At 62.6% G+C, this 23,199-nt stretch overlaps 1 protein-coding gene across 8 annotated transcripts; it reads left to right on the top strand.

The window, feature by feature from the left end:
• The first annotated feature begins 1,756 nt into the window (after window positions 1–1,756).
• On the top strand, window positions 1,757–22,357 carry LOC142829286 (serine protease 53-like). Of its 8 annotated transcripts, XM_089779006.1 has the most exons (22): window positions 1,757–1,865; window positions 5,054–5,080; window positions 6,451–6,619; window positions 7,729–8,009; window positions 8,130–8,296; window positions 8,438–8,654; window positions 8,787–8,937; window positions 9,629–9,888; window positions 10,035–10,198; window positions 11,252–11,483; window positions 11,708–11,764; window positions 12,354–12,410; window positions 12,793–12,849; window positions 13,314–13,370; window positions 13,740–13,796; window positions 14,307–14,363; window positions 14,670–14,726; window positions 15,399–15,455; window positions 18,771–18,827; window positions 19,370–19,426; window positions 20,230–20,286; window positions 21,617–22,357. In XM_089779006.1, exons 1-22 carry the CDS (start codon window positions 1,823–1,825, stop codon window positions 21,658–21,660), a joined length of 2,382 nt encoding a protein of 793 aa, XP_089635132.1. In that variant the 5' UTR covers window positions 1,757–1,822; the 3' UTR covers window positions 21,661–22,357. The 8 variants fall into 8 exon arrangements, with proteins under 8 accessions (XP_089635132.1, XP_089635134.1, XP_089635133.1 ...); XM_089779008.1 differs by lacking the exon at window positions 14,670–14,726; XM_089779007.1 differs by lacking the exon at window positions 20,230–20,286.
• Window positions 22,358–23,199: the final 842 nt, after the last annotated feature.

Below are 23,199 nucleotides of genomic sequence, written 5' to 3'. Positions count from 1 at the left end.
CGTCCCCTCCCTACATCACGGGTGGGAGTGTTTTCCAGGGAAACCGAGGCGCAGCTCGGAAATGCGTCGCTTTCCCCTCACGCGCTGGCCTGCACTCATGCTGAGCTGGCTCGTTATGGCCTCTTAGCCGGTAAATGATTGGCTGGTTCAATTCCGGGCTGCCTCTCTGTACAGATACACGCACATACACGCATGCAGACCCAGACGAAATCAAAGAAACACGCTTCCCAGGAACAAGTTTTGCCTTGTGCTGGCTTCATCAGTTCCTATTCATTGATTAACAATGCACATGGGGCCTCTGCCAATTTGCAGGGATCATGCATGATGTAGAATGAAAGCCTGAATACTTCACTAAAGCCATTCAGCTGTGCTTCCTTGACCTTCAACATGTGCATCTGGTTTACACCAGTTTGGAGGAGACTTTTTTAGATTTGTTTACTGTTTGATGGCAGTGTCTGGGAGCCCCAGAGACAGACTAGCTCCCCATTGTACTAGTTATTGTATAAACCCCAAGCAGCAAGGTGAGTTCTGCCTCAGAGAGACTAAAGCATGTGGAACTTTTCACAAAAACATCCCTTCTCCCCACTGTATAGTAAGTGTTTGAGTTAAATGTAGATTTGGGACTTACAAAGCAAACAAGTCCATGCTTAGATTATGAGTTTATTGAGGGAGGGACTGTCTATAACTCTGTCTCTGCACTGTGCCTCGGATAATGAGGGCCGCACTTTCTGTAAGGTCTATGCATCACCCACAAGAATGCTGTTCCCAATCTCAGTTGATGCAGAACCTGGCAAAATGGGGTCTTCTATCTTGGTCTATGCAGTGCCTGGCACAAGGGGTGTGTGTGTGTGTGTGTGTGTGTGTGTGTGTGTGTGTGTGTGTGCACGCGATCTTGACAGGCTCTTAAATTGTGTAACACAATTGTACAATACTAGTGGTCAATATAATTCATTAGTTGTTAATAATGAATATGGTGAATAAAGTAAAATATTTGACAAAGAAGGGTACTCGAGTGACCTTTTTTAAAAAGGGAGTCAAAGGGTCTAAAATGAAATTCTTTCACCAAAGAGATTTCAACCAATTCAACAAATATCGGTTAAATACAGAGATTTTTCTCCCAATGGTTTCTTAGTTCTTTGAGACAAATGTGTGTGTGTGGGGGGGGGGGGGGGGGGGGGGCGAGAAGCCAAATCCAAATAAAATCTGAATATTAAATCAGCAAGAATTCCTCTTGAGTTTGCATTGTGGATGTGAGTAAAAAGTTTGTTTAAAAAGCATCAAGCTACTGCAATAAAATCTAAATCTTTAACACTGAGAGGTTTTATCCCCTCTGTTTATTGGACATCGGAGTACAATAGAGATTCCCAAAACCAGGCAGAAGTGTTTTCAACTGTCTGATTAAGAACTCCTTTGTCTTCAGAGTTAATTTGGCCTTAATTCCTCACTGTGTCTCATCTCAAAATCTTTCCAGATCTCCAGTCACCCATAGAGTCATCTAGGGTGGCCAAGCCCTGAATTTCCAATGGCCAAAAATGGACACAGATTCCAGCACCACCAGAAAAGCCGCAAGGCAGGGGCAGAAGGCCCCCGTATTTCTGACTCCAGCCCAGCCCAGCGAGGAGCTGTACAAGCCTGGGAGGGGGGAGCAGAGAGGGCCCTCGCGAAGCAGCGGTGAGTAACCCGTTCGCACACGCCTGCCTCATTGAGTAATGCTGGCGAGGCGCGCCCAGGCGTGACGACCCGGGGCAGCAGGTGCGAGGTGTATTTAAACCGTGCCTAGGAGGCAGGCGCGGGAGGATTGCAGGAGACGGGCCCGTGGAGGATGGAATCCCTCGGCCTTCGGCGACTGCTGCTGCTCGGGATCTGTGAGTCATGGGAGGGGAGGGAGATCTGCCTGCAGGACGGGGTTGGTGCGGTTTGGAAGCGGCTCTGCAGGCATGTTGTGGTGAGGCTGAGATCGGCACCGAGCGACTGTGCAGCTGGGGCCAGGACCTGCAAAGCAGGGCTGGGGAGAGAACCCAGGAGGCCTGGCTCCCAGCCCCTGCTGCTCCAACCACTAGACCCCACTCCCCTCCCTGAACCAGGGAGATAATCCAGGAGTCCCGGCTCACACTCTTCCTGCTCTAACCACTAGCCCCTCACTCCCTTCCCAGAGCTGGGGACAGAACCTAGCCCCACTGACACCCAGCCCCTTGCTCTAACCACTAGCCCCCACTTCCCTCCCAGAGCTGGGGGCAGAACCTAGCCCCTCCCTCCTGACAGCCAGCCCCTTGCTCTAACCACTGGCCCCCACTCCCCTCCCAGAGCTGGGGACAGAACCTAGCCCCTCCCTCCTGACAGCCAGCCCCTTGCTCTAACCACTGGCCCCCACTCCCCTCCCAGAGCTGGGGAGTCCTGGCTCCCACATCACTGCCAGCCCGTTTTAATTCTGGGGTCCACCCCTCCCAGCGCCCCATCAGACAGGGCTCCCCCTTTCCCACCATCTTCCTGTGAGCTCCTCAGGCCCCCGGCTCCTCAGTGTGAATCTCTCCAAGCAATCTCTGCTCCCGGTACATCCCCGGGCCCGCCAGGGGCTCAGGGCATCGCCCGCTGCGTGGGTGCCGCCTTGGTTTCAGCTCTGCCCAGAGCCCCCTCTCTGGGGATGCCCCGCCTGTGGGGGCCTTTGCCCACTCTCTGTCCCTCCTCGGCGTCCCGGGGTTCCTCCCCCTCTCCCCCCTTCTCCTGCCACAGGGCGTCTTGCCAGGGCCCAGCCTCCTGCCTCCACACGTCTCCTCGCACCCAGCGCAGCCTCCCTGCAGCTCCCCCGCAGCCCTGCCTTCCTGCACATCCTCTCCCCAGCCCCCCAAACCTCCCCCAACTCCTCCCCCTTGGGCTTCGTCATCCCTGCGTCCAGCCCCTCCCTGGCTCGGGTTCTGGCTCCGAGTTGGCCAGGCTCCCGCCTGCCGGCAGCCTCTCACGCAATCTCCTCCCCGGTCCCTCTCCCATGGCCCTGAGCATCCTCCTTCGAAACCCAGCCCTGCCCGGCGGGGTGCGGTCCCAGGTCCAGCACCCCCTCCGGTGCCTGCTGGTGGCCGATGGATTCCCAGATTCCCAGATTCCCAGACCCGAAGGGCCCATCGCGACCAGCTAGGGGTGAGCTCCCTGGAGACCATCAGCCTGTCCCTCGATAACTCCTAGGGCGGATCTCTCGGGAAAACAGCCAAACTTGATTCAAAAATCAAGGACCCCACCCTAAGCCTGGGGAAGTTGTTCCCATGGTTAATTTCGCTCCCCATTAAAAACATGCACCTTATTTATAGGCTGAATTTGGCAGCCACGTCCACCCTTGGCAGTTTTGTGAGAACAGGTGCTAGGTGTGACGGTGCTTCTCATCCTTTACTGATGGGCAGACCCCTCGAAAATGAGGGGCCGACGTTCCCTCGAGTCTTTTCCATGTGCTGATTTTTCCCCTTCCGTGTGCGGAATAAAATTGTTCCATGCACCAAGGCATGTGCAAATGTGCACCACCAATAACAACACAAAACACCCAGCAGGGGGCGCTCTGCTAATCAGCTGGGTGGCATTTCAATCTCAGCGGCGTGGCCGCACAAGCACACGTTTTACTGGCGGGGGCCCCTCTCAAAATCGATTGTCTGCACAAATACAGTGGAATGCTGTTGAGTCCGTTTTCAGTTTAAAGTCTTTTGGGGACCCCTTTGACACAGGCCACAGGCCTCCCAGGGATCTGCGGACTGCTGTTTGAGAATTACTGGTGTGTATCACTTACAGGCGCAGCTGCCACACGGCTAGCTGTAGGATTTCTGTGTGTGTATCACAGCAGATCCCGCGGAAAAAACCTTCCAATCTTGATTTACCGATAGTTACGGATGGAGAATCTTCCCCGACCCTTGATTAATTGTTCCAGTGATTCAATCCCTCCTCGTTTCCCATCGGAATGTGTCTGACCTCAACTTCCACCCACTGGATCTTGTTAGACATTTCTGGGCGCAACTGAACGGCCCATTAACAAATATTCACTCCCCGTGGAGGTCGTTAGAGAAGGTGACCAAGGCAGCTTTTAACCCTCTCTTTGTTAAGCTAAATAGATTGATTTAGGGCATCTCCCCATAAGGCAATAAAAAAACCCCTTAAACACCAAGGACTGGTCCTGTAGCACCGTAGAGACGGACAAAACATGCGGATGGTGTCATGAGCTTTCGTGGGCACAGCCCACTTCTTCAGATGAGTGGAGCAAGAGGCACCGGGGGACAAATATAAAGCAGAAAAAGGGGAGAGGAGCAGGAGGGGGAAAAGGAGCCTTAACTCATTCTCACGGCTCTTCTCTGCACCCTGCGGCAACGTTATCCACACCCCATCTCCCCTCCCGCTGCAGGGACTTGTTCGGGGGAGTTTTGCCAAAGTTTCCGCGCTGGGAGCTGCTCGTGGGAGGTTTTCTCACAGCCACCTGCAGGTGCTGATGCTCTGGCCAGTGCATTTCGCGGGGAAGACACGTGTTTTGCTTCAAGGGGGGAGGGCAGGTTCTGAGAAACGTGAGTCAGGCACCTCGCCCTGGAGTCTGAACCGAAAAGAGCACGTGCTGGTCTTGGCAGCAGCGGCGCGAGCTGGGGGCTGATCGTGAGGAAAACGTTTCCAGAGTCTGACAGGCTTAGGAAGGCTGGTTTTGAGGAACTGCTGCCCGGGGAGGGGCGCACTGGATCACGACAGCTCTCTGGTTTGTGTAGATTGGACCAGTCCTTGCCGACAGCTGCAATCTGGGTTTGGGGTTTAGTTTCCATGGTCAGCCATAGTCACTGCTAACCACTAGACTCCACTGCCCTCCCCGAGCCAGGGACAGAGCCCAGGGGTCCTTCTCCTCCAGCCCAGGGGCTCTAGTCCACAAAAGTGAGTGCCTCAAAGATGGACGCTCTCCCTGCTGAGTGCACTGGACATATTGGGCCTGGGCTGTCCTGGAGTCAGATACCAGGCCCTGCTGCACCACCGTGGCCCTCCAGATGAGACCCCGCCCCGGGGCTACCAACGCAGGCTCCTCACCCTTGTTTTCTCTCCCTTACAGGCCTCCAGCAGGGAGCAGCGGCTGCAGGTAGGAAGCCCCAAACTCTGCTCCGAACGTGTGGCAGGTGATTTCAGCTGCCCTCTTCCAGGCTCCCGATTGGCTGGTTCCACCAGCCATGGAGCAGTGGTGGGCGGGGAGTAGGGACAACGGGTCCCGAAAGGAGGATTGACGCATTCCCCAGTGGGCTACTGCGAACCTGCCAATGCCCCGAGACCGGGGCTGAGACCCGGGAGTGGAAATTCAGCACTGGGGTGTGTGAACCCGGGTGCTGCAGGGAAGACATGGGAAGGGACCGTCCCCTTCTCAACACTGGGGAGGCCTCACCCGGAGTCCTGTCTCCATTTCGGAGCGTTGCGCTTTAGGAAAGATGTGGCCACGTGGAGAGAGTCCGGAGGAAAAGCAAGACCCTGGGAAACGCTTCCATTCGCTGAGCGATGGGGAAAGGCTCACACCCCGGGCTGGGTTGGGTCTTGAGAAGAGAAGACAGTGGGAGGAGCGAAGGCCCATCTTGAAATGGGTGCAGGGCTGTTATACAGAGGCGGGTCACCCGGGGGTCTCCATGTCACTGATGGTCGGCCAAGGAGCAAAGGGCTTACTTGGCCGCAGGGGAGAGTTAGGTTAGAAAGTAGAAACTTTACAGCATCACAGAACACTGGAACTGACAGGGACCTCCAGGCTCACGGCAGGACCAAGCACCGTGTAGACCATCCCTGACAGGTGTGTGTCCAACCTGCTCTTACGTGTCTCCAGGGATGGAGATTCCACAACCTCCCTTTATTAAGCTCTGGACCAAGGTTTCCAAGGGCGGACGTGGGATCCCCATTCCTGGAGGGTCTAAAGATCAGGTCGGACAAACACGGGTCAAGGACGATATAGGCTTACTGTGTCGGCGTTGGGGGCTGGACTCAATTGGCCCTTCCACTCCGACATTTCCAAGAGTCTATACAGGCTGGACCTCTCTAATCCGGACCTCTCTGGCCGGCAACATCCATGGTCCGGCGTGATTTGAGCTCGCCGGACGTCCACTTGTGGGTGTGGCCAAGTTTCCCGCAGACCCATAAAGTTTGTGTCCAGCCGCCCATCCTGGCTCTGTGTCTGGGCTGTTCTTTAGCTCTAATTTACCCCTTGACGTCTTCTAAGCGCCCAGGAAGCAGCGGCAGTGTTGGGAATATTGACTTCTGTGGTCTGGCAAATTCTCTGGTTCAACATCAGTCAGGTCCTGAGGGTGCCGGACCAGAGAGGTTCAACCTATATTGATAGACTAGGCAAGTGAAGCCATTCCCTCCTGCTTTAACCACTGGACTCCACTCCCCTCCTGGGGTAACCGCTCCTCCTTTGATTTCTCCCATGAGTGGAGTCGATTATTGGGGGATCACTCAGTTCCTTCCTCTCTCCAGGACCAGCCTGTGGCCAGCAGAGGGTCTTAAGCCGAATCGTTGGTGGGATCAATGCCCAGAGAGGGGAATGGCCCTGGCAGGCCAGCCTGCAGCTCCGCGGGGAGCACTTGTGTGGAGGGACCTTGATCGGTGACAAGTGGATCCTCTCGGCTGCTCACTGCTTCATCGGGTGAGTCTAGAACTTCGGGGCTAGCACCAGGGCGATAAAAGTCTGCACCATGGGGCAGCTTGACCTGTGGCGACTTGACCATGGGGCAGCTTGACTCCTGCTGAGAATGCCCAAGGCTGTTCTGGACCACAGCAAGGCCTCCAGAATGGTGTTGAGAGCTGTGCATCTAGAGCTTTGATGGACACCTACACTGAGAAAGTAGAGCTGGACATCCAGGGCTGTTTCATAGCCTAGGGCAAGAAAGCTAGAATCACGTGCTCCACTCAGAAAGCTAGAACCATGTGTTACATCCAGAATGGACAAGCCTGCCTCTATGGCTCTAGACCAGACCTGTGCTCAAACCACGTATGGCGGAGACTCTAGGAGAACATCCTGAGCTTAAATCTCAAGCATCTACAAGATCTAGAAAGGTGTTCAGAGTCTATAGTACACAGCAATGAGTCTAGAACCAGGCACCTAATCTAGAATGAGCCACGAGCAGTGTGTGTAAAATGGTGTGCACCATCTGCAGTTGTGGAGCTAAACTTGTAACCATAATCTTGAAATTATGGAACCATTAATCTAGAAAGAGCGACAGGAGTAGTGAATCTAGATCTGCATGCATCATCTAGAACAAACACAGAGACATGGAACTAAAACAGCGTGTACCAACCACAGCCAAGAATCTCATGCTTTCTACATCTAGAATTAGCCTAGACCCACAATCGAATAGTTTTATACACTGTCTGGAGCCGTTCTAGAGCCATGGATGAAAAACAGTGAGCAAGACAGTTGAGTTCTGGAGGCACAATCTAGAAGGAAGCTAGAGCCACACATCTCCAGCTGAATCCAGAGCGAGTTTAGAGCCATGCATCTAAAGGGATGCCCACCAAGAGACACAAATCTAGAGCCGAGTGCATCCTACTCGATAACCCCAGAATGGGGAAGCAAGAAGCATCCAGAGGCATTGAGATAGAACAAAGTCCCCCACCCAGAGTCAGGAAGCAACCTCGAGCTATGTGCCCTATCTAGAACAAGCCACTCCAGAGCCGTGGGCCTATAACAGTGGAGTCTAGAACCCAGCACTTTCCCAGCCCGGTCATGACACCCCCTTTCTTATCTCCCCGCAGGAAAGACACGACCAAGGACCCCGCTGCCTGGAAGGTGGTGCTGGGGCGTCTGCAGCTGAGCGGTGGCCCGCTGCAGGGGGTCGTGCGCAACGTCTCCGAGATCATCACCCATGAGAAGTACCAAGACTACACCAAGGGCATGGACATCGCTCTGCTGCGCCTGGCGGAGCCCGTCCCCTTTGGCCGTGACGTAGCCCCCATCTGCCTGCCCTACCCCAGCCACCAGTTCGCCTTCGGGTCCCAGTGCTGGGCCACCGGCTGGGGCCGGGTGATGGAGGACAGTGAGTGAAAGGGGAGAGCCCACTGGGGGAAGATGGAGACGTCTCGCCCACCCTGCTCAGCTGGGGCAGGCTGGTCCCCAACTGGGCCCAGAGTGAGTCTTCTCCTCCCCCTCTCCGCAGGGACCCTACCACCCCCCATGCCTCTCAAGAAGGTGGAGCTGGACCTGCTCAGTGCCGAGACCTGCAACTGCATTCACAGCAACCTGCGGCAGAAGGAGCTGTCCAGTCCGGCCAGGCCGGGGCTGATCTGTGCCGGGTTCCAGAGTGGAGGCGTGGGGCCCTGCCAGGTGACTGAAAAGGGGGCGCCCAGTGGGACAGGGCAGGAGGGCGAGGAAGGGAGCAGATGAGTTAGGGGAGGAGGTAAAGCATTGCCCCGAGCCAGGGGGCGAAGGGACCCCGCCCTGACTCCCCTGCCCATCCCTTCCCAGGGTGATTCGGGCGGGCCGGTGGTCTGCTCCGAGAACGGGACGTGGTTCCAGGCCGGGATCCTCAGCTTCTCAGTGGGCTGTGCCCGGCCCCACAGCCCCATCCTGATAACCGAGGTCACGGCCTACGCCAGCTGGATCGAGAACCGCACCGGGGGAGCCTCCTTTGCTGTCCAGACGGGGCCAGCCCCCTTCAGCAGCGAGGAAGGGAAGTGCAAAGGTACGGCCAGTGGGGAACGGGACATGGGGCCTTTCCCCTCTAGGGGGCGCTGGTTCTAGTCCAGCCCCAGGACTGAGGGTTGGGCTGGCTTAGGAGGGCAGGCGAGGGGCTACTGACTCCTACTCTCTCCAGGCTGTGGGAAGCCGAAGGGATACGAGCTGAACTTTTCCCCCACGGGGGCCTGGCCCTGGTACGTGAGCCTGCAGTTTGGAGGGCAGCACGTCTGCGGGGGAGCGCTGATCTCCGAGAGCTGGGTGCTGGCGGCTGCTCACTGCTTCATCGAGTGAGTGAGGGGCACCAGGCTGGGTGACCTAGCAGGGGCTGGGCGGAGGAGGGAGGGAGAGGAGGCCCCCTCCTTGGATATGCATGTCTCTGCCAGAGATGAATGGCTGTCTGTAATGTCTGCCCTGCCCAGTTTTAATAGGCAGCAGGTTTGAGACACACAGAAAGAAGTGTCTCCTCACTCAATGCACCAACAACCTGTGGAACTCCTCGCCAGATGATGTTGTGAAGACCAGGAGTTGAACAAAGTTCAAAAAAGAGCTAGATAGATTCATGGAGGTTAGGTCCATCAATGGCTGTTAGCCAGGATGGGCGGGGATGGTGTCTCTGGCCTGTTTGTCAGATGCTGGAAATGGGCCACAGAGGAGGGATCACTTGATGGTTCCCTGTTTTGTTCCCTCCCTCTGGGGCACCTGACATTGGCCACTGTGGGCAGACAGGACACTGGGCTGGAAGGACTTTTGGTCTGACCCAGTCTGGCCACTCTGATGTTCTGATGGTCTCCCCCTTTGAACCCCGCTCTGCTCCCAGAGCCAGGGACAAAACCCAGCAGCCTACCCCACTCCTCCAGTCCCTGCTGCTGTATCCTACTAGACCCCACTCCCTGCCCTGAGACGGGGATAGGACCCCGGGAATCCTGGCTCCTAGCCTGCCCCCGACAGGTCGGTGACCCCCGAGGGGCTGTGTTGCAGGCGGCAGGAGCACACGGACTGGAAGGTGCTGCTGGGCGAGCGGCGGGAGGGGGCAGAGCCACGCTGGCAAGAAGAGCGGGGCCTACAGAAGCTGATCCTCCACGGGGCCTTCGTGAACGTGACCGAGGGCAGCGACATCGCGCTGCTGCAGCTGGCTCAGCCGGTGGTGTTCGGGGAGCACCTCTGGGCCGTCTGCCTCCCTTATGAAACACACCGGTTCCGGCTTGGGGGCACCTGCTGGGCCAGGGGACGGGAGAAAGGTACGTGGTACATGGGGCCTTTCCCCTCTAGGGGGCGCCAGATGGGGTCTGCCCCCCAGCTGGTAACTGTCTGGCTCAAGAGGCCCGGGTTGGATTAAGGGGTAGGACGTCCTCACTTCCAACCCAATGTCTCTGTGCTTCCACAGCTCGGGCACCCACCCCACAGCCACTCCAGGGGGTGGGGGTGGCTCTCGTGGGACCAGTGGCCTGTAACTGCAGCTACAACCAGTCCATCTTAGCTGGTGAGGCCGTGCCCATCCTCCCGGAAATGCTTTGTGCTGCTCAGCAGGAAGAGACCACCAGCTGTGAGGTGAGTGAGCTGTGGGCCCAGCATGGCCCCAGGGTCTTCAGAACATCTGGGCAGCCTCAGGAGCTGGCTCTGAAGGTCCCATCAATGGAGACATCCTCCCATCTTCTGTACTGGGGCCTGGTGCTGGGAGGGCGTCCATCCCTCCGTCTCATCCCTGCCCCGTTCTCAGATGCTCCGGACTGTCAGGGTGCAGACGACTCCAATGTAAATCTTGGCTCCTCTAGAGCTGTCCATGGTGCTGAAAAGTCCTATCCCCCAGGGCTGAAGTTGGGCATGTACCCAGCACTGGGGCAGGGGAAGGGGGGTTATGGAACTGCCCATCATGTTGTAATGTCCAATTGGCCATTGCTGAACCAACCAGCATTGCCCTGGTCCTGCACGCGGCCATCTACGGGCCTTATGGAACTGTCCATGGTGCTGATATGGGCTATTGGTCCTGGCTGATTGGGTCAGGCTCCTTCCTCCCCCTCCCCCGGCTGTGCCTGCCTTCCTGTGGAACTGTCCATGGTGCTGGCATGTTCTAATGTCCTTGGCTGATTGGATGGGCATGTTTCCCCGCCCCCTCCCACCCGTCCCCTTCCTCCTGTGGAACTGTCCATGGTGCTGATATGTGCTATTGGTCCTGGCTGATTGGGTCAGGCTCCTTCACCACCACCCCCACCCCCTGGCCCTGTCCGCCTTCCTGTGGAACTGTCCATGGTGCTGGCATGTTCTATTGCGTCCATGGCCACTTGGGGCTGGGTAAGGCCATGGATCCAGCATGTCCTGCTTTGGCTGAGCTGTCCTATTTTCCATGGCTAATCCTGCCGTGGGTTGGGATGCAGCAACCGCAGCTCCCCATGGTGGGAGTGGGGCCCATGTGACTTCTGACCCACTGCACACTGCGGCAGCTCCTGGTCATTCATGGGTGGGGGAGCTTCCACTTAATTTCTGGGGAAGCTCCCCATGCAGCCACTCCCTGGGGAATACCCGGAGTATCCCCTGGGCCACAGCCCCCAAGAATGCACCCACCTGGGAGGTCCTGCAACTGTCCCTTTGCTCTTGGCCATGCAGGGCGATGATGGGGGGGCACTGATATGCAGCGAGAAGGGCACCTGGTTCCTGGCGGGCCTCTCCAGCTTCAGCAATGGCTGTGGGAGGAAGAGCCAGCCGGGCGTGTACACGGACGTGAGGGCACACGAGAAGTGGATCATGGACATCACACGGGATGGTTATTTTGGCAACCAGCCCATGCCAGTGCCGGCCATCACAGAAGAGGACACCTGCCCAGTGAAGCCGACTCCAAGTAAGGGGAGATCAAGAAGCAAATTCCATTTCCTTGCAGGGTGCATCTAGGTCACGGCTTGGAAGGGAGCCCATGAAGGAAAACCAGGGTGCTCCACAGGGTCTTCCTGCTCTGCCCAGGCACCCGGTGCTGTCCCCAGTGCCCACTGTGACACTAGGGGGCGCTGTGCTACAAGAAACAATGTGGGTGGCTCAGAGACACTCCCTGACTGTGTCTTCCTGCAGGTTCTGGTGGAGCAGGGACAAAGCCGGTGCCCACGGTGGGCACCACAAGTGGGCAAGGTGAGTCTCTAGGCAACCGAGGGGACATTTTCACTCCTCAGGCAGGCTGAGGGGTATCTGGCAGCGTGGTCTCACCACAGAGCGACCTGCAATCGGCCCCTTCCCAAGCAGAGCCACCGCCCGGCTCCTGAGAGAAAACTTCCACCCTGCCTGGCCAGAGCCCGGCCCTGCCACCACCAGCCCCTCTAGTGCTGTGCTAGGGCGCTCCCAGCTCCAGCGGGGGGAGAAGGGCAGAGCAGGGGATGTTCCCTCCTGGCAGACAGTGGTAAACCTGATGCCACAGGGTCCAGCAGGGGGTACTGTGGGGCAGGGAGCAGGGCAAACCTCAGCAGGGGGCACTCTCCCCAGGTAGGCAGGGCTAGCCCAGTGCCCCAGGGTGGTGCTAGGGGGTGCAGTGGGGAAGGGTTCAGCCCTGCTGCCGCCAACCCCTCTAGTGTCTCATTAGGAGCACCAGGCTCCAGGTGGTGGGGAGGGGCAGAGCAGGGACTTGGCTTCCCTCGGCGTCAGTGCTCCCCCCAATGCTCTCTGTGACACTGGGGGCGCTGTGCTGTGGGAACACGCCTTGACGATGTGTCTCTCTCTCCTGCAGGCTCCGGTGGAGTGGGGACAACGCTGGTGCCCACGGCTGGTACTACTAAAGGGCAAGGTGAGTCTCTAAGCACCCAAAGGTACTTTTTCACTCCCCAGCCACCCTGAGAGTGCTCCAGAGTGTGCTCCCTACAGAGCGACCTGCCCCTCCTGCAATCTGCCCCTCCCACCCAGCGTCACCTCCCAGCTCGTGGGACCCACCTTCCAGCCTGCCTGTCAACCCCCCTGCCAGCCAGAGCCCAGCCCCACTGCCCCCAGCCCCTCTAGTGCAGCACTAGGAGCACCAGGGCCTTAGCTGGTGGAAGGGGCAAAGCAGGGGATTCCCTTCCCTGGGCGTCAGTGCGGACTCCAGTGCCCCGCTGTGACAGTAGGGGGCGCTGTGCTGCGGGAACCAATGTGGGTGGCTCAGACACTCCCTGACCAACCTGTCTCTCCTGCAGGCTCTGGCGGAGCGGGGACAACGCCGGTGCCCACGGCTGGTACCACGAGGGGGCAAGGTGAGTCCCTAGGCACCGGGGGACACTTTCTCACTCCCCAGGCAGGCCGAGGGGTGCTCAGACACGTGTGCTCTTTGCAGAGCTGCCTGCTCCCTGCCACCAGAGCCACCTCCCAGCTCCTGGGGCCAACCTCCCGCCCTGCCTGCCAACCCCCCAGCCAACCAGAGCCCAGCCCTGCTGCCCCCAGCCCCTCTAGTGCTGCACAAGGGGGCTCCCAGCTCCAAGTGGTGGGGAAGGGCAGAGGAGAGGACACTCCTCCTGGCAGACGGTGATGACCCTGATGCCGCAGGGCAGCAGTAAAGGGCGCTGTGGGGCAGGGAGTGGGGCAGGATCCAGCAGGGGGCGCTCTCCCCTGGCAGGCAGAGCTGGCCCAGTGCCCACTTCCACACTAGGGGGCGCTGTGCTGAGGAAACCAATGTGGGTGGCTCAGAGACACTCCCTGACTGTGCTGCTCTCTCCTGCAGGCGCCGGTGGGGCAGAGACAGAGCCGGTGCCCACGGCAGGTACCACAAGGGGGCAAGGTGAGTCCCTAAGCCACTGAGGAGACATTTTTACCCTCCCCAGGCAGCATAACTGGTGTTCAGACGTGTGTGCTCTTTGCAGAGCGACCTGCCTCTCCTGCAGTCTGCCCCCTGCCACCTAGATCCACCCCCCAGCTCCTGGGGCCAAACTTCCACCCTGCCTGCCAACCCCCCACCAGCCAGAGCCCAGCCCTGCCGCCCCCAGCTTCTCTAGTGCATCATCAGGAGCACCAGGCTCCAGGTGGTGGGGAGGGGCAGAGCAGGGACTTGGCTTCCCTCGGCGTCAGTGCTGCCTCCTGATGCCCCTGTGACACTGGGGGCGCTGTGCTGTGGGAACTCACCCTGATCATACATCTCTCTCTCCTGCAGGCTGCGGTGGAGCAGGGACAACACCGGTGTCCACGGCTGGTACCACGAGGGGGCAAGGTGAGTCCCTAGGCACCTGCGGACACTTGTACAGTCCCATGGCCACCTAGAGGGTGTCCAGACGTGTGTGCTCCCTGCAAAGCAACCTGCCCCTCCCAACCAAATTCCACCCTGCCTGCCAACCCCCCAGCTGTCCAGAGCACAGCTCTGCCACCACCAGCCCCTCTAGTGTGGGGCTAGGGGGCTCTGTAGGGCAGGGAGTGGGTCAGGGCCCAGGAGGGGGCATTCTCCCATTGCTGGCAGGGCTGGTCAATACCCCAGGGTGGCGCTAGGGAGCGCTGTGCTGCAGGGAGCAGGGCCAGGCCCAGCAGGGGGCGCTGTGCTGCAGGGAGCAGGGCCAGGGCCAGCAGGGGGCACTATGCTGCAGGGAGCAGGGCCAGGCCCAGCAGGGGGCACTCTCACCTCCCAGTAACTGCGCATGCTAATGCCCCCGTGCGGCACTAGGGGGCGCTGAGCTGCAGGAACAATGTCAGTGGCTCGGAGACCCTCCCTGACTTTGTGTTTCTCCAGGATCCGGTGGAGCAGGGACAGAGCCGGTGCCCACGGCGGGTACCACGAGGGGGCAAGGTGAGTCCCTAAGCACCCGGGGACACGTTATCACACCCCAGGCAGGCCGAGGGGTGTTCAGACCCGTGTGCTTCCTGCTGAGTGACCTGCCCCTCCTGCAATCTGCCACCTCCCAGCTCCTGGGACCAACCTTCCTGCCTGCCTGCAAGGCCCCAGCCCCTCTAGTGCCAGGCCTTAGGTGGCGGGGCAAGGCCAGGCCGGGGGTTCTCTTCCCTAGGAGTCAGTGCTGACCCCAGTGCCCCACTGTGCCACTAGGGGGCGCTGTGCTGTGGGAACATTCTCTGACTATACGTCTCTGTCTTGCAGGCTCCGGTGGAGCGGGGACAAAGCCGGTGCCCACGGCAGGTACCACAAGGAGGCAAGGTGAGTCCCTAAGCACCTGGGGACACTTTTATATACCCCAGGCAGGCCAAGGGGCATTCAGACGTGTGTGCACCCTGCAGAGCAACCTGCCCCCTCCTGCAATCTGCCACCCCACCCAGAGCCACCTCCCAGCTCCTGGGACTAACACACTGGAGCATTGGGCCAGATTGTCTGCCACCCACCAACCCAGCCAGAGCCCAGCCCTGCCACCACCAGCCCCTCAAGTGAGGCACTAGGGGGCACCATGCTGCAGGGAGCAGAGAGGGTCCCAAGAGGGGGCGCTGTGTGCGACACTCAGGGCTGACCCCAGCGCAGTGCTGGGGGGCACTGTTCCTGTGCCGGGGACCCATGTAGGTGATTCACACATGGACTTTTTTTATAAAGTACCCCATTTAAAAAAAATATTATAAGTCCCCCCAGTATCTATGGTTTTCAGACACCGACCATTGTTTTCTACCATCGCAACACGTTGGTTTAAACAACTTAATCGGGGGCGATGACGTGTGTGGGTGTAAAAGGACAATAAGAAAGTGCGGTAACACTTACAACCAACAGTCAGTTTTCTCCAGCTGTCAGTCGTGCTGACGTACTCCCCCGAATTCTCTCCATTACCCCTAAGGGGGCTCTTGACACTGGTTGAGAAACACTGGAATACTCCTCTCTCCCTTGCAGGTTCCACTAAAGGCTGGACAAAGCCAGTGATACCTGGTGGTGCCACGGAAGAGGAAGGTGAGACCCCGAGGCTCCTTTTTCACTCCCTTGCAACTCCCACGGGTGGTCTCATTGTGGAGCCACCTGCCCCTCCCACAATCCGCCCCCTCCCAGCCAGAGCCACCTCCCAGCTCCTGGGACCAACCTTCTTTGAAACCACCCAGCCAGAGCCCAGCCCTGTCACCACCTTCCCCCTCTAGTGTGGTGCTAGGGGGCATCAACCCACAACGAGCAGGCCAGGGAGCAGGGCGGAGGCCCAGCATGGGGCGCTGTGCTGCTGGGAGCGGGGCAGGGATCCAGCAGGGGGCGCTGTGCTTCAGGGAGTGGGGTGGGGGCCCAGCAGAGGGCGCTGCGCTGCAGGGAGCGGGGCAGGGGTCCAGCAGGGGGTGCTGTGCTGCAGGGAGCGGGGCAGGGTTCTAGCAGAGGGCGCTGCGCTGCAGGGAGCAGGGCAGGGGTCCAGCAGGGGGCGCTGTGCTTCAGGGAGCGGGGCAGGGGTCCAGCAGGGGGTGCTGTGCTGCAGGGAGCGGGGCAGGGGTCCAGCAGGGGGCGCTGCGCTGCAGGGAGCGGGGCAGAGGTCCAGCAGGGGGTGCTGTGCTGCAGGGAGCGGGGCAGGGGTCCAGCAGGGGGCGCTGCGCTGCAGGGAGCGGGGCAGGGGTCCAGCAGGGGGCGCTGCGCTGCAGGGAGCGGGGTGGGGGCCCAGCAGGGGGCGCTGTGCTGCAGGGAGCAGGGCAGGGGTCCAGCAGGGGGCGCTGCGCTGCAGGGAGCAGGGCAGGGGTCCAGCAGGGGGCGCTGTGCTGCAGGGAGCGGGGCAGGGGTCCAGCAGGGGGTGCTGTGCTGCAGGGAGCGGGGCAGGGGTCCAGCAGGGGGCGCTGCGCTGCAGGGAGCGGGGCAGAGGTCCAGCAGGGGGTGCTGTGCTGCAGGGAGCGGGGCAGGGGTCCAGCAGGGGGCGCTGCGCTGCAGGGAGCGGGGCAGGGGTCCAGCAGGGGGCGCTGCGCTGCAGGGAGCGGGGTGGGGGCCCAGCAGGGGGCGCTGTGCTGCAGGGAGCAGGGCAGGGGTCCAGCAGGGGGCGCTGCGCTGCAGGGAGCAGGGCAGGGGTCCAGCAGGGGGCGCTGTGCTGCAGGGAGCGGGGCAGGGGTCCAGCAGGGGGCGCTGTGCTGCAGGGAGCGGGGCAGGGGTCCAGCAGGGGGCGCTGTGCTGCAGGGAGCGGGGCGGGGGCCCAACAGGGGGCGCTGTGCTGCAGGGAGCGGGGTAGGGGTCCAGCAGGGGGCGCTGTGCTATAGGGAGCGGGGCGGGGGCCCAGCAGGGGGCGCTGTGCTGCAGGGAGCGGGGCGGGGGCCCAACAGGGGGCGCTGTGCTATAGGGAGCGGGGCGGGGGCCCAGCAGGGGGCGCTGTGCTGCAGGGAGCAGGGTAGGGGTCCAGCAGGGGGCGCTGTGCAGCAGGGAGCGGGGCGGGGGCCCAGCAGGGGGCACTGTGCTGCAGGGAGCGGGGCAGGGGTCCAGCAGGGGGCGCTGTGCTGCAGGCAGTGGGGTGGGGGTCCAGCAGGGGGAGCTGTGCTGCAGGGTGCGGGGTAGGGGTCCAGCAGGGGGCGCTGTGCAGCAGGGAGCGGGGTAGGGGTCCAGCAGGGGGCACTGTGCTTCAGGGAGCGGGGTAGGGGTCCAGCAGCGGGCGCTGTGCAGCAGGGAGCAGAGCAGAGGCCCAGCAGGGGGTGCAGTTCTGTAGGGAGCAGCCGGGGGCCCAGCAGGGGGCGCTGTGCTGCAGGGGGCGGGGCGGGGGCCCAGCAGGGGGTGCTGTGCTGCAGGGAGCGGGGCAGGGGTCCAGCAGGGGGCGCTGCGCTGCAGGGAGCGGGGCAGGGGTCCAGCAGGGGGCGCTGTGCTGCAGGGAGCAGGGCAGGGGTCCAGCAGGGGGCGCTGCGCTGCAGGGAGCAGGGCAGGGGTCCAGCAGGGGGCGCTGTGCTGCAGGGAGCGGGGCAGGGGTCCAGCAGGGGGTGCTGTGCTGCAGGGAGCGGGGCAGGGGTCCAGCAGGGGGCGCTGCGCTGCAGGGAGCGGGGCAGAGGTCCAGCAGGGGGTGCTGTGCTGCAGGGAGCGGGGCAGGGGTCCAGCAGGGGGCGCTGCGCTGCAGGGAGCGGGGCAGGGGTCCAGCAGGGGGCGCTGCGCTGCAGGGAGCGGGGTGGGGGCCCAGCAGGGGGCGCTGTGCTGCAGGGAGCAGGGCAGGGGTCCAGCAGGGGGCGCTGCGCTGCAGGGAGCAGGGCAGGGGTCCAGCAGGGGGCGCTGTGCTGCAGGGAGCGGGGCAGGGGTCCAGCAGGGGGCGCTGTGCTGCAGGGAGCGGGGCAGGGGTCCAGCAGGGGGCGCTGTGCTGCAGGGAGCGGGGCGGGGGCCCAACAGGGGGCGCTGTGCTGCAGGGAGCGGGGTAGGGGTCCAGCAGGGGGCGCTGTGCTATAGGGAGCGGGGCGGGGGCCCAGCAGGGGGCGCTGTGCTGCAGGGAGCGGGGCGGGGGCCCAACAGGGGGCGCTGTGCTATAGGGAGCGGGGCGGGGGCCCAGCAGGGGGCGCTGTGCTGCAGGGAGCAGGGTAGGGGTCCAGCAGGGGGCGCTGTGCAGCAGGGAGCGGGGCGGGGGCCCAGCAGGGGGCACTGTGCTGCAGGGAGCGGGGCAGGGGTCCAGCAGGGGGCGCTGTGCTGCAGGCAGTGGGGTGGGGGTCCAGCAGGGGGAGCTGTGCTGCAGGGTGCGGGGTAGGGGTCCAGCAGGGGGCGCTGTGCAGCAGGGAGCGGGGTAGGGGTCCAGCAGGGGGCACTGTGCTTCAGGGAGCGGGGTAGGGGTCCAGCAGCGGGCGCTGTGCAGCAGGGAGCAGAGCAGAGGCCCAGCAGGGGGTGCAGTTCTGTAGGGAGCAGCCGGGGGCCCAGCAGGGGGCGCTGTGCTGCAGGGGGCGGGGCGGGGGCCCAGCAGGGGGCGCTGTGCTGCAGGGGGCGGGGCGGGGGCCCAGCAGGGGGCGCTGTGCTGCAGGGGGCGGGGCGGGGGCCCAGCAGGGGGCGCTGTGCTGCAGGGGGCGGGGCGGGGGCCCAGCAGGGGCGCTGTGCTGCAGGGGGCGGGGTGGGGTCCCAGCAGGGGGCGCTGTGCTGCAGGGGGCGGGGCGGGGGCCCAGCAGGGGGCGCTGTGCTGCAGGGGGCGGGGCGGGGGCCCAGCAGGGGGCGCTGTGCTGCAGGGGGCGGGGTGGGGTCCCAGCAGGGGGCGCTGTGCTGCAGGGGGCGGGGCGGGGGCCCAGCAGGGGGCGCTGTGCTGCAGGGAGCAGGGCAGAGGCCCACTCAGACACTCCCTGACGATGGCTCTTGCTCCTGCAGGTTCCGGTGCAGAGTGGGAGCCGCCGGTGCCCCCCGGTTGTGCCCAGCACAGGGAAGGTGAGTCACTAAGTGTCTCAGGCCCCTTTTCATGCCACAGGCAGGCCAAGGGCTGTGGGGAGCAGGGGGTCTCTTTGCAGAGCGACCTGCCCCTGCTGCAGTCTGCCCCCTGCCACCCAGAGCCACCTCCCAGCTCCTGGGCCCAACCCTCCACCCTGCCTGCCAACCCCCCACCAGCCAGAGCCCAGCCCTGCCGCCCCCAACCCCTCTAGTGCGGCCCTACGTGGCACTAGGAGGCGCCTGTGGGTGGGGCTGGTGTTCAGCAGGGGGCGCTCTCTCCTGACAGTCTCTGCCGGCCCCAGTGTCCTAGGGCAGCACTAGGGGGCGCCGTGCTGCAGGGAGCAGGAGCAGGGCCCAGAAGGGGGCGCTCTCTCCTGGCAGGCAGGGCTGGCCCCATGCCCAGTGCAGCACTAGGGGGCGCTATCCCCTCTCCACCAACACCAACCTCAATGCCAGTTTGCACTGCTCCGGGCGCTGTGCTGCAGGGAAAATGGGGGTGACTTAGCAGAGACCCTCTCTGACCCCTTCTCTCTGCCCCACAGGTGCCAGTGGCAAGGGGCAGAAGCCAGTGCCGCCTGGCTGTGCCAAACGAGGGGAAGGTGAGTCACTTTTTCACAGTGTAGCTGGTGTTCACAGGTGTGTGCCCTGCGAACTGCCACCCTGGCCAGAGCGACCTCCCTGCTCATGGAACCAGCCTTCTACTCTGTCTGCCAACCCCCGGCCACCCAGACCCCAGCTCTGCTGCCACCAGACCCTGTAGTGCGGTGCTAGGGGGCGCTTGCTGCAGGGAGCAGGGCCAGGCCCAGCAGGGGGTGCTCTCCCCTGGCAGGCAGGACTGGCCCAATGCCCCATGGCAGCACTAGGGGGCACTGTGGGACAGGGAGCAGGCAGGGGCTCAGCAGGGGGCGCTCTCCCCTGGCAGGCAGGGCTGGCCTAATGCCCCAGGGTGGTGCTAGGGGGGCGCTGTGTTGCAGGGAGCAGGCAGGGACCCAACAGGGGGTGCTCTCCTCAGGCAGGCAGGGCTGGCCCCAATGTCCCAGTGCAGCACTAGGGGGCGCTGTGTTGCAGGGAGGAGGCAGGGACCCAGCAGGGGGTGCTCTCCTCAGGCAGGCAGGGCTGGCCCCAATGCTCCAGTGCAGCACTAGGGGGCACTGTGGGGCAGGGAGCAGACAGGGACCCAGCAGGGGGCGCTCTCCTCAGGCAGGCAGGGCTGGCCCCAATGTCCCAGTGCAGCACTAGGGGGCACTGTGGGGCAGGGAGCAAGGCAAGGACTCAGTTGATGGAGCTGTCCCCTACTGCCAACGCTGCTCTTGTTATACCAGCCGGGCGCTAGGGGGCGCTGTGCTGAAAGGACCCACGTGGGCCTGCGCAGACGCTCACTGACTGACTCTCTCCCCTGCAGGTGCCAGTGGCAAAGGGCAGAAGCCAAGGCCGCCTGGTGGTGCCAAAGGGGGGCAAGGTGAGTCCCTAGGCACCTGCGGATGCTTTTTACCCCCCATCCGCCCCGAGAGGTGTTCCAGAAAGTGTGCTCCCTGCAGAGCCACCTGCCCCTCCTGCAATCTGCCCCCTCCCAGCCAGAGCCACCTGCCCCCCCTGCAATCTGCCCCTCCCAGCCAGAGCCACCTGCCCCTCCTGCAATCTGCCCCTCCCAGCCAGAGCCACCTGCCCCCCTGCAATCTGCCCCCTCCCAGCCAGAGCCACCTGCCCCCCCTGCAATCTGCCCCTCCCAGCCAGAGCCACCTGCCCCCCTGCAATCTGCCCCCTCCCAGCCAGAGCCACCTGCCCCTCCTGCAATCTGCCCCTCCCAGCCAGAGCCACCTGCCCCCCTGCAATCTGCCCCCTCCCAGCCAGAGCCACCTGCCCCTCCTGCAATCTGCCCCTCCCAGCCAGAGCCACCTGCCCCTCCTGCAATCTGCCCCTCCCAGCCAGAGCCACCTGCCCCTCCTGCAATCTGCCCCCTCCCAGCCAGATTCCCTTCCCAACTCCGGGGAGCAAACTTCCACCCTGCCTGCCAACCACCCAGCCATCCGCAGCCCAGCCCCGCCCTGCCACCCCCTGGGGCTCCTTCTTCCCTCCCCTGCATGTCTCAGGGGTGGTCAGGAGTGTGGTCTCACTGTGCCCCCTCCCAATCAGACCAACCCTGGGACCAACCTCGCTGCTAATCACCCAGCCAGAGCCCAGCCCTGTCACCACCTGCCCCTCTAGTGTGGTGCTAGGGGGCATCAACCTGCAGGGAGTGGGGCAGGGCCCAGCAGGGGGTGCTCTCACCTGCCAGACAGGGCTGGCCCAATGCCCCAGTGTGGTGCTAGGGGGCGCTGTGGGGCAGGGAGTGGGGCAGGGCCCAGCAGGGGGCACTCTCCCTGCCAGACAGGGCTGGCCCAATGCCCCAGGGCGGTGCTAGGGGGCGCTGTGGGGCAGGGAATGGGGCAGGGCTCAGCAGGGGCACTCTCACCCAGCAGGCAGAGTCCCTCCCTGTGCCTCCCTCACTCCCCCCCAGCACTTTCCACTGGATCCCAGGGTAACCTCTTTCTACATTGAACTACGTGCTAGTGGCTCAGTACCCAGCCAGCCCACCCCAGAGGTGGCTGCATTTCATGGCCAGATGAGCCAGGCCCATGCAGCTTCCCTGGCCAGCTGCTCCCCTGCAATTCCTCCCCAGAGGTAGCTGCATCTCAGCCCCAAGCCAGTGATCCCTGTGTCTGCAGCTTTCTGGAATCCGCCCAGATACAACCGTGGATGAAGATACCCCGGGGCCTCACTGCCTGTTGTATTTCTGGTCACTTTCGCAGGTGGAAAAGGGAAGGGTCCCAAAGGGAGGCTCCGTTTCTTCTAGCCACTGACCCGCATCGGAGAATTCTGGCACCTCCCGGCCCTTCTTTCACCCACCGGAAGAGCGTCCGGGGCTAATCGGCAGCTCTCTCCGTTTTCTGTGCGGGCCCAGCTGCCGAGATGTCGAATCAGGCACGAGAGAGGCCTCCCGGTTTCCATGTGTGAGGATCCCTTCCCAGCGGGATCTCCCGCCCCCAGAACCAGCGCCCTCTGGATTTGGAAAGCACATTGCCTGGTGCTGCGATGCGCCTGGCTCTGGGGCGGAACGTTGCTGTTGATTATGGTTCCTGCTGTTATTTATGCTACAAGAATAGGCAGACTCTGGAATCAGGGACTCCCGTGTGCTGGCCATTGTGCAGGCCTTGACCGAGTTTGGGGGCCTCACTGCACCGGATGCCTCACAGGTCTCGACTCGGACCCTGTCAGGGTGGGCACTGCACAGACCCCAGTCAGATCGGGCCTGGCTTTGTCACAGCCCCACGGGGTGACGGCTGTACCAAGAATCCAATAGCCGATATATAGTGAGCGCGGGGTGACCCCAGCCCTCTGCAATGCGGGTTTCATTCCTGTGCTCTACGGCTGTCCCGGGGGGTTGCGATGCTCCTGGGTGTGCCAGGGCGTCACACCAACGGGACCCGGTTCACCCGCACACGCCTGGTCTGTGCACGATTGTTAAAATCACAATAAACCCAGAGTCACTGAACGCAGCAAAGGGCTTCGCGCCTCAATCGAGAGTTTAACATTCGGGAGATTTCACGGGATCCTCTGCCCCCCGACAGGCTCCCGCCCTGCTCCGTACAGGGCAACGCCCCAGCACCCTGCTTCATTCCCTGCAGCGCAGCGCCCCCTGCTGGGCCCCCGCCTTGCTCCTTGCAGCACAGCGCCCCCTGCTGGGCCCCCCCTGCTCCCTGCAGCACAGCGCCCCCTGCTGGGCCCCCCCTGCTCCCTGCAGCACAGCGCCCCCTGCTGGGCCCCGCCCACTCCCTGCAGCACAGCGCCCCCTGCTGGGCCCCCCCTGCTCCCTGCAGCACAGCGCCCCCTGCTGGACCCCGCCCCGCTCCCTGCTGCACAGCACCCCCTGCTGGGCCCCCCCTGCTCCCTGCAGCACAGCGCCCCCTGCTGGGCCCCACCCACTCCCTGCAGCACAGCGCCCCTTGCTGGGCCCCACCCACTCCCTGCAGCACAGCGCCCCCTGCTGGGCCCCCCCTGCTCTCTGCAGCACAGTGCCCCCTGCTGGGCCCCCGCCCTGCTCCCTGCAGCACAGCGCCCCCTGCTGGGCCCCCGCTCCGCTCCCTGCAGAACTGCGCCCCCTGCTGGGCCCCACCCACTCCCTGCAGCACAGCGCCCCCTGCTGGGCCCCACCCACTCCCTGCAGCACAGCGCCCCCTGCTGGGCCCCACCCACTCCCTGCAGCACAGCGCCCCCTGCTGGGCCCCACCCCGCTCCCTGCAGCACAGCGCCCCCTGCTGGGCCCCACCCCGCTCCCTGCAGCACAGCGCCCACTGCTGGGCCCCACCCACTCCCTGCAGCACAGCGCCCCCTG

Source organism: Pelodiscus sinensis, chromosome 5 (assembly GCF_052426305.1).
Source record: "Pelodiscus sinensis isolate ZL-2025 chromosome 5, ASM5242630v1, whole genome shotgun sequence".
Taxonomy (NCBI): domain Eukaryota; kingdom Metazoa; phylum Chordata; order Testudines; family Trionychidae; genus Pelodiscus; species Pelodiscus sinensis.
Note: the sequence above shows the minus strand (reverse complement) of the source record. Positions and strands in the feature narration are given on the sequence as shown.